Source organism: Aureobasidium melanogenum, assembly GCF_000721775.1.
Source record: "Aureobasidium melanogenum CBS 110374 unplaced genomic scaffold scaffold_5, whole genome shotgun sequence".
In the NCBI taxonomy this organism is placed as follows: Eukaryota; Fungi; Ascomycota; class Dothideomycetes; order Dothideales; family Saccotheciaceae; genus Aureobasidium; species Aureobasidium melanogenum.
This window is the reverse complement of record NW_024470057.1, coordinates 665,632-681,307: the sequence shown is the minus strand read 5'-3', so window position 1 is coordinate 681,307 and position 15,676 is coordinate 665,632. Positions and strand designations below refer to the sequence as shown.

The window sequence follows — 15,676 nt, the reverse complement described above, 5'->3', positions numbered from 1 at the left end:
GTAATAGAACTATGCAAAATTTTGGTTGAATCCCATGACCTGCTCGCATACTGCTCTAAAGCTCATCTTTACTGGCAGCTTGGTTCTTGATAGCCTCCTGATGACCTTTCTGGTACCTGTGACGAGTTAGCTGGTGAGAATTTCTTGCTGGTGTTCAGATCGATTTCACTTACCAGCTCCAGATGTTCAAGCCAATCTTGACTCCACTATGTACAGGCATACCAGCATGAAGACCCTGCTTCCATCCCTTGCCGTCAACGTCGAAGTTTTCCCAGAAAACAGCAGCGCCAGCTTTTGGCAAGAAGGTGACACCATTCTCTTCTGGTTCCTCGCAATCTATGAATTGACACCAGCGCTCATCTTTTGGTCTCTGAAGTAATGGGAAGTTTGTGCCTCCACCAGTGCAGTTGGCTTCGATATAGACCATGAATGTACTGACACGGTGTGCTGTCTTTGATGCAAAAGCCCAGTCGTAGTGGTGAGAATAGTGCCCAGATGTCGTGTATCTTTGTGTCCACAAGCGTTCGATGAAGGTGTCAACAGGCCAGCCTTGGAAGTCTAGAGCGCGTTGTTCGATGCATTGGACCGTATTGTCGCGTTCGATCATGGCCTTTTCGGACTTGCGGACGCTGGTATCTGAACTTTCGACATTGTTTTTGTAGATTGTCGAGGGCTGCCACTTGTCTTCACTGTTTGTGACAAGAAGGTAAGAACTCAGAGCTTGACCTGGCAGATGTATAACAATTTACCTGATCTCTATCATATGCTTTGACTCCGCTTTCGAAAGGAAATCAGGTATGTATATTATTAACGGACTTCTCGAAAAGACATGGACCCCATATGAGTGGGAGTCGCACTGCAAAATCGAGTCCGGATATACGAGCTGTTCTGCCTTTTCTTGGGATAAAGGCATATCAAAGCTCTCCTCGGATGTGGACTGATCTTGTGAGACGCCTGAAAAAGGGCCATTGAAGAATACATATATTGCTGAGAGGATGGCGATATATTGCAACAGTGTTGCGGGATGATATAACTGAGAATTCATTATGACAACGTAAGATATGAAAGATGCAAACGGCTGTTGGTTGGCAATTGATGTGAGTGAAGCGGAAGGTTCGATGGATCTTCGGCAGGCACGGATGTATGGTCACCCATTGTGTTGTTGGATACCTACTTTTCTACCTCGCATTCGACAGAACCTTCCGAGGACCATTATTGTATACTTTCTTGATGTTTGAATCACACCAAGAGATATAACACTAGTATCGATGAAGGGCATGTAACAGTATTCGAATGGTTGTGGGTTGCAAGAGCAGGAAAAGCTCGGGTCACGTGGATAGAACAAGCGCCAAGGCCTCGCTTAGCGCACGCTCGACTTCGCACCTTCGATCGCAAAGTGTTCAAGAATTCGTCTCGCGCCGCCAAACGACTTTACAGACCGGACGTCCCTCAATCTCGTCGACAACCGCAATCATGTCTCACCTCAACAAGATCGCCCCCAACTCGCCTTCGCGCCAGAACCCCTCGGAGATCGAGACCAGCATTGCCAATGCTCTCTACGAGCTCGAGAACAACATCCAGGACATGCGCGCCTCCCTGCGCCCCCTGCAGTTCGTCTCTGCCCGCGAGGTAAGAAGCAGCACTACATGAATACAGCTGCCATCGCTTCGACGAACGACAACGCTGGGTCATCCAAGGTTGTGAAAAAGTGAAAAAATTTCAGGAGCAAAATGAGAAGGCTCAATACAGAAGAGATGGGCATGGGCAGATACACACATCCGACCAATGGCTTGATCAATCGAAGAGGCGGTGGGCACTGGGCGGCGAATCATTCGCTGACACCAGGATTCTTTAGATCGAGGTTGGTCACGGCCGCAAGGCTATTGTCATCTTCGTCCCCGTCCCTCTCCTCCAGGGCTTCCACAAGGTCCAGCAGCGGTAAGCATCTACACACACCCACCTCTCAACATCCTCCACTAACGCCTCCCCCAGCCTGACCCGTGAGCTCGAGAAGAAGTTCTCTGACCGCCACGTCCTCATCGTCGCTTCCCGCCGCATCTTGCCCCGCCCCAAGCGCAGCAACCGCTCGCGCACCAGCCAGACCCAGAAGCGCCCTCGTTCGCGCACTCTGACTGCTGTCCACGACGCCATCCTTGCTGACCTCGTCTACCCCGTCGAGATTGTCGGCAAGCGCATGCGCACCAAGGAGGACGGCACCAAGGTCCTCAAGATCGTTCTTGACGAGAAGGAGCGTGGTGGTGTTGACTACCGCCTCGACACCTACTCCGAGGTCTACAAGAGACTGACCGGCAAGGGTGTTAACTTCGAGTTCCCCGTCGCTGCCGCCGAGTACTAAATGTATTCTAACTGAGGGATGATTTGCGTCCAAATCATAAAAAGTCTTGGTCTCTTTCAACTTCTCCATTTCAAAAATGTGTTGTCACGTGGGGGCGCCCGGCGCTGGGAAAGTTCGGGAATGCTTTGTTAAGGTAGACAAATACCACGCATTGACACCGTCAGCTATACCCCTTCATCTTCTTTTAATCGGGTCAATCATGAGTTATGTTCCATTCATCATCGTCTGTCAATTCTCGTCTTTGAGTCTTCCTATGTACACTTCTCGTTTTCACATCTCGATCAATGGGACTTCGACTCGGACTCGGTAATGTAGAATGCGCTTGAAGTTCGTTAAGTGCGTCTAATCTAATTAGGTGGTAGACAGGCAAGTCATTTTGCTCAGAGATACATCAATCCAGACGCCAACATGCATGGTATCATCTACAGACTCTTCTCAATCTTCATGGCTTCGGCAATGCCTTGTTTGACCTTTTGTCTGGCCTCCTCACTTAGTCTCTGTAGAGGACGTCTAGGGAAACCGCCGTAGCCGTACTCCATCTCAATGGCTGCCTTGGTGCCAGGAATGGCCGACTTGGTGAGCACCCAGTCACCCTTGGAAAGAATCTTTTGCAGCTCCATGGCCTCGTCGTACTTGCCCTCGGTCCATAGGTTCCACACCTTGACACAGAGCTTGGGCATAACGTTGGCACCACCAGCAATGATACCACTACCACCAGAAGCGGCGGTCTGGAGAGTGAAGTCGGCGATACCACCGAAAGCCATCCAGCCACTGCCTTGACTCTTGGTCGAGGTAGCGTTGGTCTCGAGAGCAACACGAGTCAATTTGCCGGTCTGACCACAGGTAAATTTGGCACCGATGATCTTGGGGTGCTTGGCCAGCTCGATCATGAAGTCCGAGTCCATATCGATGCCAGCAACAGCACCGGGGTAGTTGTAGAGAATGACAGGGCAAGGTGTTGCATCAGCGACAGAGATGTAGTACTCCTTGATGGCCTTTTCGTCCATGGCGTAACGGTAGTATGAAGGAGGAACCAGAAGGACGTACTCGGCGCCAACCTTGTGAACTTGATTTATGAGCTCGAGAGTGCCGCGAATGCTCATTTCTGATGCACCGACAATCACAGGGACGTTCTTATAACCAGCCTCGTCTAGAGCTTCCCTCGTTGCTTTCGTCACGGCAACCTTCTCTTCGCGTGTGAGGTGAACAGCTTCACCGTTGCTGCCCATGCATACCAGACCAACAAGGCCGGCTTCGGCTAATCTGACTGCGTGCTTCTTGATTGTAGGAATATCGAGGTCTTCTGTGTCGGGGTTGAAGAAGGTCATGGTAGGGGCGTAGATGCCATGACGAAGGGGAGTCAGGTCTCCGTTGGCGGCCATCTTGGTGAATATGGATAACTCTCGAGATTTTGATATGGTATAGATGTTGAGATGGAGTGAGTGTCTCACAAGACAATGTGCACAACAAGAAAAAGGGAGAGAGTGAGAACGAGGAAATTGCTACTGGCCAAACCTTGTACTTATCCTGGCGGTTAAATCGAGTCCGTCCGCCCACGTACCATACTCTCGCCATATTTACCCCCCCGCCATGGACGGAGGAGCAGCGGGGCGTGGGGCAGCTCAGGCCCGGCATGCACCAAAACAGTCCTGATCCGACCACGTCGGCTATTGAAGATGGGTGCACAGGCGCTTGCTTGCGGTGGAGAAACACCTTTCCACCAATCGCATGAGGTGTTTATTACTGGCGCCCTGGTCGGCAATGGAACAACTCCACAAAATACACCCCGCCATGCTGCTTCACGCAAGTAATTGTCCGGTCTAGTGATGCAATTACCCTTTGGTTAACCTGCGCCCTCTCCCTGTTCTCCCTGCACTCTTCTTTCTGCTGCTCCCTGTATTCGCGCGACTATTGTATTGGATAGAAGATAGCTGCTGAACGAGCTCATCACACATCATGGCCCCTCTGAATGTTTGCATGGTCGGTACTGGCGAGTATACGACAGGTTTCGTTGGTGGTGGTGCCTCTGGGTCTGACAAGAAGGTTGGTGTCGTTGGTCTGACACTTTTCGACTTGAGACGACGCGGCAAAGTGGGCAACTTGAGCATGGTGGGGACTTCTGGAAACAAGTTCTCTGCGATTCGTAAGTTCTCATTGCTGTCGAGTGGCCAGTATTGAAGGATCCAAGGCTAATTTTCTGCAGGCGAGCACTTGCACAAGAACATCTCCCAGGTGTACAACGGACTGGACACATCTTTCGAATCGTACCCAGCCAATGACCAACGCGATCCTGAAGCCTACAAGAAGGCCATCGACGCTCTCTCACCCGGCGATGCCATCACCATCTTCACTCCTGATCCGACGCATTTTCCCATTGCCATGTACGCTATTGAGAGAGGCATCCACGTCATGATCACCAAGCCCGCCGTCAAATTGCTATCCGAGCACCAACAACTGCTCGAGGCCAGCAGAAAGCACAATGTCTTTGTCTACATCGAGCACCACAAGCGTTTCGATCCTGCCTACGCAGATGCGCGCCATCGCGCTCTCAAAACCTTGGGCGAATTCAATTATTTCTACAGCTACATGTCACAGCCCAAGTCGCAACTCGAGACCTTCAAGGCATGGGCTGGCAAGGAATCTGATATTTCCTACTATCTCAACTCTGTAAGCTGTTTCAACCGATAGACGGACACAGCCCAACACTAACACTCCCAGCACCACATCGACGTCAATGAGAGCATGGTCCCTGATTACAAGCCGGTAAAGGTCACTGGTAGCGCCAGCAAAGGCATTGCTACCGATCTAGGCTGCGTTGAAGAGACTGAGGATACAATCACCTTGCTCGTAGACTGGGAGAAGAAAGACGGAAGTGGAAGACGTGCTACTGGTGTCTACACAGCAAGCTGGACAGCACCGCAAAAAGCAGGTGTCCATAGCAACCAGTACTTCCACTACATGGCCAGTAAGGGCGAGGTCCGCGTCAACCAAGCCAAGAGAGGCTACGACGTGACCGAGGACGAGTCAGGCCTCACCTGGTACAACCCGTAAGTCGCTTTTGAATATCTCGGATTGTCTCAGCCAGCTAACAAACTTGTTTAGATTCTACATGAAGTACGCTCCTGACGAGTCGGGTGATTTCGCCGGTCAAGGAGGCTATGGTTATATCTCATTTGAAAAGTTTGTGGATGCTATTACCGCACTCAAGGATGGGAAAGTGTCTCTAGACGACCTCGACAAGCGTGGTTTGCCGACATTGAAGAACACTATTGCTACTGGAGCCATTCTCGAAGCTGGTAGAAGGAGTTTGGATGAGAACAGAGCGATACAAATTATCGAGAAAGATGGTCAATGGGAGCTGAAGTAGATATGGCCAGTATGACATGAATATAGATCAAATGGCCATTGAGGATACCATTATTGGGGAAATAGTTATTGATGCATGGATGTTGCTGCATACCGGAGTGGAGAAAAGCTCCCGCCCAACGTCATGCAGTGTGGAGATGCTCATGTCATTCTGAAGTCGGTCGCTCTTGACTTCCTTCCTCTTTTATTCTATGACCGCCATTCAGTCAACCTGTAGAAACATTGCTCGCTCCTTCATTAGGCTGCCCTGCGAATATACACATCAGATACACTTTCGGAACACTCGACCATTCTCACTGACAACATCCATCATGGCCGAAGCCAAACGCCAACGTACCGAACCCCAGTATGAATTGCTCTATCATCCTGTAATCCCTGGCAGAGGCGAGTTCATTCGCTTGATGTTTGAGGCTGCCGGTGTCAGCTATGCCGACGTCGCCAACGACAATCCACCAGACGACTCTGGAGCCAACGGATATGGCTTAGTCCAAGCTATTACAAGCCCCGAAAGCACTGGAGATGAAGATGGTAACCCTCCTGCTTTCGCGCCACCTGCTTTGCGTGTTCACGAGACCGGCAAGAATGGGAAAGCGCTCGTGATCTATCAGACACCCAACATCATGTTGTATCTCGGTGGCCCTCTGAAGCTTGCTGGCTCGGACGAACCAGAGAAGTACTATGTCAACCAGCTTGCTTTGACTGCACTTGATCTCAACAATGAAGCGCACGATACACACCATCCTGTTGCCGTTGCGAAGTACTACGAAGGTAGGAACCATAATTGCTCACACCATTCACTGTTGCATTCATTGACGCGGCAATCTAGAACAAAAGGATGAAGCACTCAAGAAAGCAACCGACTTCCGCGAGAATCGCTTGCCGAAGTTCTTCAGCTACTTTGAACGTGTACTCAAGCACAACAAACCATCAGGACAGGGCAAACATCTCGTGGGCGAGTCTTTGACATATGCGGATCTTGCTTTGTGGCAAGTCGTTGATGGACTCAAGTTTGCTTTTCCCAACGAGATGAAACATAGAAGCTCGGAGTCACCATTGTTGTTCGATCACTTCTACCCAAGTCTGAAGGGCGAGCCTTGGTTGAAGAAGTATCTGGATAGCAAGAGGAGAAAGCCTTATTCCATGGGTGTCTTCCGACACTACCCTGAGCTTGATCGTCAGTAAGCTAAGATGGCTGAGGGGAAGTGACGAAGGTCGATTATGGAGCCGATAAAGACAAGCAGGCAGAAATGACGAAGCTTTACTGTAAGAGACAACAAGGCATTTGATTGTTCACTCACAACTATAGACAGCACCAGTCAGTTCTCCGAGAACAGCTGCGGGCGCTTCTGAACATCTCCAGCTCCCAATGAAAATAAACAAGTCTCGGAATATTTTGTGACTTTCTACAAGCGCTGAACATTGGTGGTTGTGTGTAGGAGAGTGAAAGTGGCACGCAAAATCCATTCACCTCTTGCTGCAGTTTTTCAAGATTGTGAATCGTCTTGATTGCTAGTGAGAGCAAACCTACATCCCTTTGATTTTGCTAAGACATACATACCAACACGCTGCTATCGATTGCTTTTTAACTTCTACAACACATATCCCCTCAGCAATTCTTAGACACCACGCCACAGCCTATACAAGGAACACTATCCACCAGCCTGACATGTCTGACATTCAACAAAACACCAAGGCGACATCCAAGACGAAGAGCAAGAGACGAACTTGGGTACAAGAACGTCGACAGAACCAGATTGATAGAGGATTGGAGGAAGACACGATCTCTGTCATGCCGACTCAGGTGTTCGAGTGTGCTCAGCGCAGAGCAAGCGTGCAAGGCATTGATGCTACTCTCATGACTCCTCCCATTGAGCCCGATGAGTGGACAACTAAGAGCTGCCCAACTTCTGCCATCCGCAATGTCCACAACCTACCTCCTGCGAGAGCTACGGCTCTGGAGAGCGTCGAACTCCCACCACAGCTTCCAGAGTCTATGGACAACGTCTCGCAAAACATTCCCATCATCACGATTGACACCAGTTCGACCCCTGCAAGCCACACCGCAGATACCACCACAAGAAGCACCTCCACCACCGCAGACACCACGACAGGCACCTTGGCCCCTGGCATGAGCGAACATCAGACTTTTGCTACTCTAGCCGACAACAACTTCTTTATTCCCCCAACTGCTTCTCTCAACGCTTCTTCACTCATCCTGTTCAAACACGACACTCCATCTCTTGAGCGCTTCCGCCTGCTCCACAATCAATTGTTCATCGAGCTTGGCCGTGTGGTTGAAGAGCAGCTGCAGCCACCTCAGTTTCCAGAGACCAACGCCGAGGCATATGGACAGAAGGAGCAACTCATGCTGGGATTGTTGACTGAGGTTGTTCCGGCCTTGAACCATCTTACGGAGAGGGTCGGAAAGGAGATCAAGTCGAGCATGGAGAAGCATGAAGCAGGATTGAGACTCTGGGCTGGAGAGAGAAAACAGAAGGAGGAAGGCGCATGAAAATGACCTAGCATGTTACCATTGGATTGGTGACAGTTCTCTCTGTTTAACAGGACCGGATACCTCGGCGAGAACGTTCAAAAGGATAGTCGAGGTGGAATGTTGCACACTTCGCAGATTATCTTGAGAGGACGGTTTCTACACCACCATGCAGTCAACAGCCGATTCTCTTTAGACATCAAGTCCTTTTTGCATCAATACAATCAGAATGTTGCTTCAACAACCGGAGGTAGTGTGAAAAAGGCAAATCGATCAACATTGACATTCGAGACTCTTGGCCAGCCAAGAAATGATCCTCATTAATTCTGCATATACCCCTCATGTGCCCCTTCCTCAGTAGGACATGTTAAACCGGTGAGGCAGCTCAATGAGTCAGTATTATCAGATGGTCGGCTGCCCCTCACAACAGCAGGTAGGTACGACCTCAGTCTGTGCTTCACCTAGTTCTCTATCAGTGTCCCTCGACCAGCTTAGGCCGTTGATTCAGAATTGATATCAACATGGCCTCTTGTCATCTTCTTGTCACATTGCTATTAGCTGTCATCTATGCCACCTATGGTTCTTGCACGTACAATTATAGGAATTTGCCAGATTCTATTGAAGAAGTACCATACATTCGCAACTACTTCTACGTTGGTGGAAAGTACGCATCGGATGGATCTGGCGAGCATGTCTTCCGAGATCAGATGTATGTGGAAAAGCTCTCACCTCTTGGAAGTTCACGAAAACAAACACCGCTCGTGTTTATACCTGGAGCTGGTCAAACGGGAACAGTATGACTACCTCTTTCCTTCCCATATCTGCACATATCATACTGAGATCGTCAAACAGAACTTTCTAAACAAGCCGGATGGTGGCAGAGGCTGGGCTTCGCTCTTCATCATGCAAGGATTTGAGGTGTACATCGTTGATCAAACGTCTCGTGGTCGATCTGTATGGAACCCAATGGCTGGGCCCGCAATAGAAACCTTCTCTGCCGAGTTGATTCAACAGCGCTTTACAGCACCTCAGGACTATATGCTCTGGCCGCAAGCAGTCAACCATACGCAATGGCCTGGTACTGGACGAATGGGTGATTCGGTCTTTGACGCGTTTTACAGCTCCAACGTTCAGCTCTCCAATAACGACACTTATTCGCAAGCGACTGTGCAGGCGGCTGGGGCTGCTCTTCTCGATCGTATCGGTAAACCTGTCATCGTCATTGGTCACAGTCAAGCTGGTCCAATAGCGATTCTAGTTGCAAATGCTCGGCCAAATCTGACAGAAGCCATTGTTCTGCTTGAGCCTGGTGGTCCACCTTTTCGTGGCGCGGTGTTCAACAATGCCAGTGCACGCCCTTGGGGACTCACCGAGGTACCTCTTGTCTACTCACCTCCTGTCACAGATCCAGTTGCCGACCTTATCAAAGAGGGGGTGCCTGCGTCCTCGGGTATTCTCGATGGCTGCATTCTACAAGCGTCTTCACCAGCTCCTAGGCATCTGACCAATCTAGCCCCAAAGCCGATTCTTGTTATGACAGCCGAGGCCTCTTATCATGCAGTCTACGACTATTGTACCGTCTCATATCTGCGTCAGGCTGGCTGTTCCAGGACAGATCACTTGGAGTTGGGCAATGCCGGCGTGCATGGCAATGGTCATATGTTCTTCATGGAGAAGAATAGCCATGATATCTGGGTGTTGCTCTTGGAGTGGATTGAATGGCATTTGGGCTAGAACCTTGGGGTCGTCAGCCGTTGTTGTTGGTTTCTAGAGAGTATGCGGGACGTTGACTGGTGCACATGGGTGAAAAGACAGCTGCATCCGAACACAATCGCTCGTAAATAGATGGATGGAGGCCGTATAATACAATTTTGCATATCTTCTATAGTTGAATCACGACTTGATCTTCTCGTCCAGACTGTTGAGAACGTTCTGGGCCTCCTTTACTAGCTCCTTTCTTCTCGCTCTTGCTTCCGGGTCTCCCTCGGGGTCGACAGCGTCCAGTTTGAGAAGAACCTGTGCGAGAATAGTCTCACTAAGACGCTTATGCTCAAAGTCCTTCTTTGCCTGGTCAGCTGGAGGGTTGGCCAGGAATTGAACACATTGAGGTAGCAGGCCCTGAAGAGTCGAGTTGACGGCGTTCAATTTGTCGAGTGGTGTGACCGGGGCAGGCGGTGGACGTGGTGATTGTGTTCTCGAAGTATCGTTCTGCGGTGTTGCTGACTTCTTGGACTTCTTCTTTTTGTTCTTGTGGCGGACGCGCTTCCTCTTTGGCGCATCTGCACCGTCAGCAGTTGCTTCTTCGTCTTCCGAGTCACTTGAGCTCATGGAGTCGGGGACAGCGTCTCCAACGACACACATGATCTCGCTGTTGTGTCTGAGACCTTCGGCGCGGCATGAGTTGGCATCCTCCTTCATGTTCTTGCCTCTGAAGAAGAGCTTGATGTGTCGCGCATCTGCGCCAGTCTTTTTGGCGGCTTGCTCTCTGACAGATTTGATTTTCAACTCGCCCTTCTCGATCGAGTAGGCAGGGAAGTGGACGGGATAGCTGATACGCTTGCTCTTGAGAACCAGGACATCGGTGTCTCTAGGTGGACCGGAAGGGGTGGGCGAGGCATCTGTTTGCTCGGCTTTGCTCAGATCGTCTTGGGTAATGTAGCTGTAATCTGAGTCCTTGACCTGTGCTGAAGCTCCAGAGCGACCAAAGGGCGAGAAGCGTCCAGACCAGGAGCCGAAGCGAGATGACCACGACATGATCAAGGCGATGGCAGTAAGAGCGATTACAGCAAGTACCGAGCTGTCTTGTTCGCTGAACCAGAGATGAGCGCGTTGCCAGATTTCGGCAGGAGTGCCCTGCAAGACGTCGACAAACGAGGACGCAGCCAGATTGACGGTGGTTGGAGCGACCTGCAAAACACCAGTGTCTGCGGTCTGTTGGTTGTCGATGTGCGATCGCCGTACGAAGTTTCTGTGACGCACCCTGACAGAGCACGAGGGGCTGCCGCCGCACATACCACGTCAATCGCGCGAACTGTGGCTAATGCCCGCCAAGGCACCACCTACTCTCTCGAGCCACTCCGCTCATCGTAGTACTAAACGCATCGTATTGCCTATACGTGTAGCGGTTGTGCTCCACAGGGGTTGCAAATGTTGTTCCTGCTCTCCTGTTGGCATGTCACTTGAAACACTAAACTCACCTTCCCACTTGAGACTGCCGCCGCCTCGCTGAATACCATCTTCGGGAGAGAGATACTCGTAGCATACCTAGTAAGCGCTACAGGGTCACACAATACCTATCCTTTTTGGAAACTTGCCTCAGGGTTTGGTCAGGTATGGCCACGCGGCCTCTGACTTGTGCATACAACCCACATGACACGGTGGCTCTTTATCGTCGAGTCCAGAACTGAACTCGTCATCATGTTTGAAGATAAACTATGTGTATGGCCGAAATTAGTGAGGTATATATCTGCGCAGTGCTTCCCTCCTTATAACACTTCGACAGCGACAGTAAGGAATGTGGTCCAATCACACTTTGGACTGGCGAGGCAATTCAAGGCAGAGGGACAGGAAAAGCATCCAAAGCCCTGTCCTCGGTGGTCGGTCAAATCTAAAGAGCGACAGACGATGCTAAGCTTTGCGCCACATGTCCGGGCGCAGATCAAGCTACATCGAATGGCTCCAATCCCAGTAGCGAACGCGATTGGAAATTCATCGCAAGGTGTTACACAAGTGCAAAGATCGATTCGTCTTGGTTCTTGACCGGAGAGGTGACCTCGAGGCGAGGATGCCATGCAGATCCACCACTTCTCAAACTCCACATTGTCTCCAAAATTAGGCAGGTTCAAGGTCGAGATAGCCGAGTCAGGAACGACCAGCGGGAACATGTGGGAATAATAAGGCCTCAGAATAGAAGCTGGGGCCAATCCGTTCTTGTCGCGAGAGTTTTCAGCCAGTCGATTATGGAATTCAGGAGCGAGAAATCCTTTTACGAGCCCTACGCCCGGAACATTCATCTTCCCTTCTCTCTTTCTCTCTCGCTCAGACAGTCGAGGGGCCAAGGGAGGACGAAAAGAAATATTGCGCTTGGCAACTGATCGAAACAGTTCAAATACGTAATATCCAGCTCAAGAGCCGTCAGCTGTGACCCTTCTAGTCTTTTTATCCGCCGCGGCCGAAAGATTCGGACTTAAGTTAGCGGCATATTGGATCCAGTTCGACTCGCTAGGTCATCGTTCTTTGTCGTTTGACAAAAGTGCATCATCCCGCACCGTATCGCAACTCCGGACCCCCTAACAGAGTGCATTTCCTCCTGCCCACCACGCTCGGTTGATCCTAGACCACATCATCCACATTCTAACCCCGCTTCCCCATGGTCATGGAGGCGACTTCGCCTGACATGTACGACGACAACAGCGAGGGCGAGCATTGGGAGCAGGATATCAAGCATGAGTCACAGACATCTCCCACAGGGCCCTCGGGCTCGTTGGCACAGACTCAATCAAAATCTCAACTGCCCATGCAGAAGCGACGAAGGGTGACTCGAGCATGCGACGAGTGCCGAAGGAAGAAGATCAAATGCGATGGCAAGCAGCCTTGCACGCATTGTACAGTCTATAGCTATGGTAAGCATCGTGGTAGCCCGTCGCGAAGAAGTCGCCTCTGACCTAGAATAGAATGTACCTATGATCAACCTTCTAATCGTCGTCGCAACCCCGCTCCTCAATACATCGAGGGCCTGGAGCATCGAGTCCACCGCGCTGAGACGCTACTTCGAATGCTCATGCCTGACCTCAATCTAAACGATCCCAGTATTGACGTCGCCGTTGCTCAAGGATACATTCCTGGTTTCTCAAACAAGCCCGTCAACAATGACACTCCGTCAACCAAACCTGCTGCTTCTGCACCGGCAAACCTCACATCTGCTCCAAATGGGGATCAGAAAGACACCAACTTGGAATCTATGGTCCGTGCTATTGGCCAACTCGAACTTGACGAACAGGGAAACTGGGATTACCATGGTCATTCTTCTGGCCTCAGTTTCGTGCGGCGCATGCGAGAACAATTAGGTGACCTTCTTGGACCCGAGTCCAAGGCTACGCCATTCGTCAAGTCGAGGCCAATGTCACAAGTCTTTGACTCTCCAAGATCTCTCAATCCAGAATCGCCTGGTGTGTCTGTAGATGGTGCAGTCCCTGGCACTGATCTTCCTTCTAGAGATGTCGCTCGAGACTTGTGTGAAACCGCCATTACTGATGCTTCTGTTCTCATGAGAGCCATCCACGTTCCATCCTTCTGGGCGTCCTTTGATCGCATGTATAACACACCATACGAGAACTATACGAACCAGGACCACAAGTTTCTTCCTTTATTGTACAGTACTATGTCAGTTGGTTGCTTGTTTGGTAGCGACGAACAGAGTCCTCTGAACCAGGCTGGCTATGAGACCGCCATTGACCAAGGGTAAGCAAGCTTCCAGGTCCAAGGCCTTTTAAGTACTGACACTGTAACAGTTTCAAATACTTTAGGACAGCACGTCAATTGCTGGACATTGCAGACGCCCGCGACTTGACTTCTATACAGGCAGTCCTCTACATGATCACATTCCTCCAGTGCTCGGCCAAGTTATCGCAATGTTACGCATATGTAGGTGTAGCACTGCGCTCCGCCTTGCGCATGGGTCTGCACAGGAACAACTCTGCCTTCAGCCGCACCTTCAATCCCATCGAAGCCGAGACCAGGAAACGTGTCTTCTGGACCATTCGCAAAATGGACATCTATGTTGGTGCAATGTTGGGGTTGCCACAAACCCTTAGTGCGGAAGACATTGATCAAGAATATCCGCTTGAGGTTGATGATGAATACATCACGGAAGATGGGATCCTCCCTATGCCAGAGGGCACACTCACACTAACAACAGCCGCCAATGCGCATAGCCGACTGGTGGAGCTCCTCATCAAGATTGTGCGAAACGTGTATCCCATCAGAGCAAAGAACGTTCAAAGCACCATGGACCGTTCTTACACTGTACCCTTCTCGGTCATCCGAGACATCGAAAAGGATTTGGAAACTTGGAAGAACAACCTTCCCGCAGGGCTGGATCCATGCAATAATTCGAACCCTACGCTCACAAGGTAAGAACAATTCGCGCCTTTGATTCTGTCTTTAGGACTAACCACGGTACAGGGCCCAGCAACTTCTTCGCATCGCATACGCTCATGCTCAGGCACTGCTCTACAGGCCATTCTTACATTTCGTTGCGACCGACAAGAGATCGCGTAACATTGACCAACGTGCATATACCTGCGCGGCTTCCTATGTCAACCTTTCTCGAAACCATATCCATTTGTGCGTACAAATGAAGCAGAAAGGATTGTTGAATGGCGCGCACTGGTTCGTTATGTACACGACGTTTTTTGCCGTGGTGTCCTTGATTTACTTTGCAGCAGAGAACCCTCAAAACATCACAACTGAGGCTGTTCTAAAGGATGCTCTCCAGGGCAAGGAAGTGCTGGCATCTTTGGCCAAACGCAGCATGGCCGCAGATCGATGCGCTACCACCTTGGAAGGTATCTTCAAAGCACTTCCAGCTTGGGCACGTGAAGGTCGTGCGAACGCTGTTCCGTCGCGCAAACGACGTCAAAGTTCGAACCATAGCCAACCACTGGGTGCGCGAAGCCATCCTGACATTTCCGTCACTGCCAAAGAACCACCGCCTCCTCAGCCTGGTTCCGTGCAGCGAGCGAGCACTTTCCCGAACCATTCTACCGTCCCGACTGTGTCCGCCTTCGATCAACGAATGACTTTCCCTGCGTCCTCGATAAGTTCAGGTAGTGGCACATACACACCAACCAGCCCAAACTTCAACCAGACTTTAGTTACGGGGCCGATAGAAACCAGCAGTCCTTCCAGTGGCATGCTCCCATACAATCTCGGCATGGACATGACGAACCCGAACCTACCAGATCTGTCGGCGATGATGTTCCCATCTGCAGAACCCTTCACGTATCCGAACCAGCCTCTGACGACTTTTGAGAACAACCAATTTGCAAAAGATCCCAACGTTTTCGACAATTTCAGTGATTCAAAGATGCCGGTCATGATGTCAGGGCAGAGCAGTGCACCAGAGGACAACCTCGAAGCGCAGTTCTATCCTCTGCCACCGTACATGATGCAGCAACCGCAACAACAGCAGCAGCAGCAGCAGCAGCAGCAACAACAACAACAAAGTAGATGGGACATGGGCATGATGCAACAGCAACAGCAGATGGCCAATATGCGTCAAGTAAGTGGTGGGTGGCCAGGACAGCAACAAGGCATTGGTCAGGGAACGGCCTTTCCCAGCATCAACCTGAACGACATGTTTGGTGGTGAGAACGACATATTCGGTGGTGGAATACTCATGGATCAAGGGTTTCGAAACACAGGAATTTGAGAGAGAGAGATGACTCAAGTGTGTCTGAGAG

General features: G+C 50.6%; 9 protein-coding genes across 9 annotated transcripts; 6 read left to right on the top strand and 3 right to left on the bottom strand.

The window, feature by feature from the left end:
* Positions 1 to 55: 55 nt before the first annotated feature.
* M437DRAFT_64404 (uncharacterized protein) lies at positions 56 to 913 on the bottom strand (the record flags this gene model as incomplete). Its single annotated transcript, XM_041024416.1, has 3 exons — positions 56 to 116; positions 174 to 689; positions 750 to 913. 3 exons carry the CDS (start codon positions 911 to 913, stop codon positions 56 to 58), a joined length of 741 nt encoding a protein of 246 aa, XP_040881802.1.
* A 560-nt stretch (positions 914 to 1,473) lies between these two features.
* On the top strand, positions 1,474 to 2,356 carry M437DRAFT_64403 (ribosomal protein S7e; the record flags this gene model as incomplete). Its single annotated transcript, XM_041024415.1, has 3 exons — positions 1,474 to 1,629; positions 1,856 to 1,938; positions 1,993 to 2,356. The coding sequence occupies 3 exons, from the start codon at positions 1,474 to 1,476 to the stop codon at positions 2,354 to 2,356; spliced, it is 603 nt and encodes a 200-aa protein (XP_040881801.1).
* A 422-nt stretch (positions 2,357 to 2,778) lies between these two features.
* M437DRAFT_64402 (aldolase) lies at positions 2,779 to 3,738 on the bottom strand (the record flags this gene model as incomplete). The annotated part of the gene is made up of 1 exon (XM_041024414.1): positions 2,779 to 3,738. The coding sequence occupies one exon, from the start codon at positions 3,736 to 3,738 to the stop codon at positions 2,779 to 2,781; it is 960 nt and encodes a 319-aa protein (XP_040881800.1).
* Positions 3,739 to 4,312: 574 nt separating this feature from the next.
* Positions 4,313 to 5,723, top strand: M437DRAFT_43773 (D-galacturonic acid reductase-like protein; the record flags this gene model as incomplete). The annotated part of the gene is made up of 4 exons (XM_041020805.1): positions 4,313 to 4,499; positions 4,560 to 5,023; positions 5,075 to 5,403; positions 5,459 to 5,723. 4 exons carry the CDS (start codon positions 4,313 to 4,315, stop codon positions 5,721 to 5,723), a joined length of 1,245 nt encoding a protein of 414 aa, XP_040881799.1.
* Positions 5,724 to 6,033: 310 nt separating this feature from the next.
* On the top strand, positions 6,034 to 6,904 carry M437DRAFT_73699 (glutathione S-transferase; the record flags this gene model as incomplete). Its single annotated transcript, XM_041026084.1, has 2 exons — positions 6,034 to 6,490; positions 6,549 to 6,904. 2 exons carry the CDS (start codon positions 6,034 to 6,036, stop codon positions 6,902 to 6,904), a joined length of 813 nt encoding a protein of 270 aa, XP_040881798.1.
* A 484-nt stretch (positions 6,905 to 7,388) lies between these two features.
* Positions 7,389 to 8,234, top strand: M437DRAFT_82768 (uncharacterized protein; the record flags this gene model as incomplete). Its single annotated transcript, XM_041027805.1, has 1 exon — positions 7,389 to 8,234. One exon carries the CDS (start codon positions 7,389 to 7,391, stop codon positions 8,232 to 8,234), a length of 846 nt encoding a protein of 281 aa, XP_040881797.1.
* A 500-nt stretch (positions 8,235 to 8,734) lies between these two features.
* Positions 8,735 to 9,947, top strand: M437DRAFT_44298 (alpha/beta-hydrolase; the record flags this gene model as incomplete). The annotated part of the gene is made up of 2 exons (XM_041020883.1): positions 8,735 to 9,007; positions 9,066 to 9,947. 2 exons carry the CDS (start codon positions 8,735 to 8,737, stop codon positions 9,945 to 9,947), a joined length of 1,155 nt encoding a protein of 384 aa, XP_040881796.1.
* Positions 9,948 to 10,106: 159 nt separating this feature from the next.
* M437DRAFT_43754 (BAG domain-containing protein) lies at positions 10,107 to 10,967 on the bottom strand (the record flags this gene model as incomplete). Its single annotated transcript, XM_041020801.1, has 1 exon — positions 10,107 to 10,967. The coding sequence occupies one exon, from the start codon at positions 10,965 to 10,967 to the stop codon at positions 10,107 to 10,109; it is 861 nt and encodes a 286-aa protein (XP_040881795.1).
* A 1,762-nt stretch (positions 10,968 to 12,729) lies between these two features.
* Positions 12,730 to 15,645, top strand: M437DRAFT_43351 (uncharacterized protein; the record flags this gene model as incomplete). Its single annotated transcript, XM_041020731.1, has 4 exons — positions 12,730 to 12,835; positions 12,887 to 13,673; positions 13,724 to 14,344; positions 14,397 to 15,645. 4 exons carry the CDS (start codon positions 12,730 to 12,732, stop codon positions 15,643 to 15,645), a joined length of 2,763 nt encoding a protein of 920 aa, XP_040881794.1.
* Positions 15,646 to 15,676: the final 31 nt, after the last annotated feature.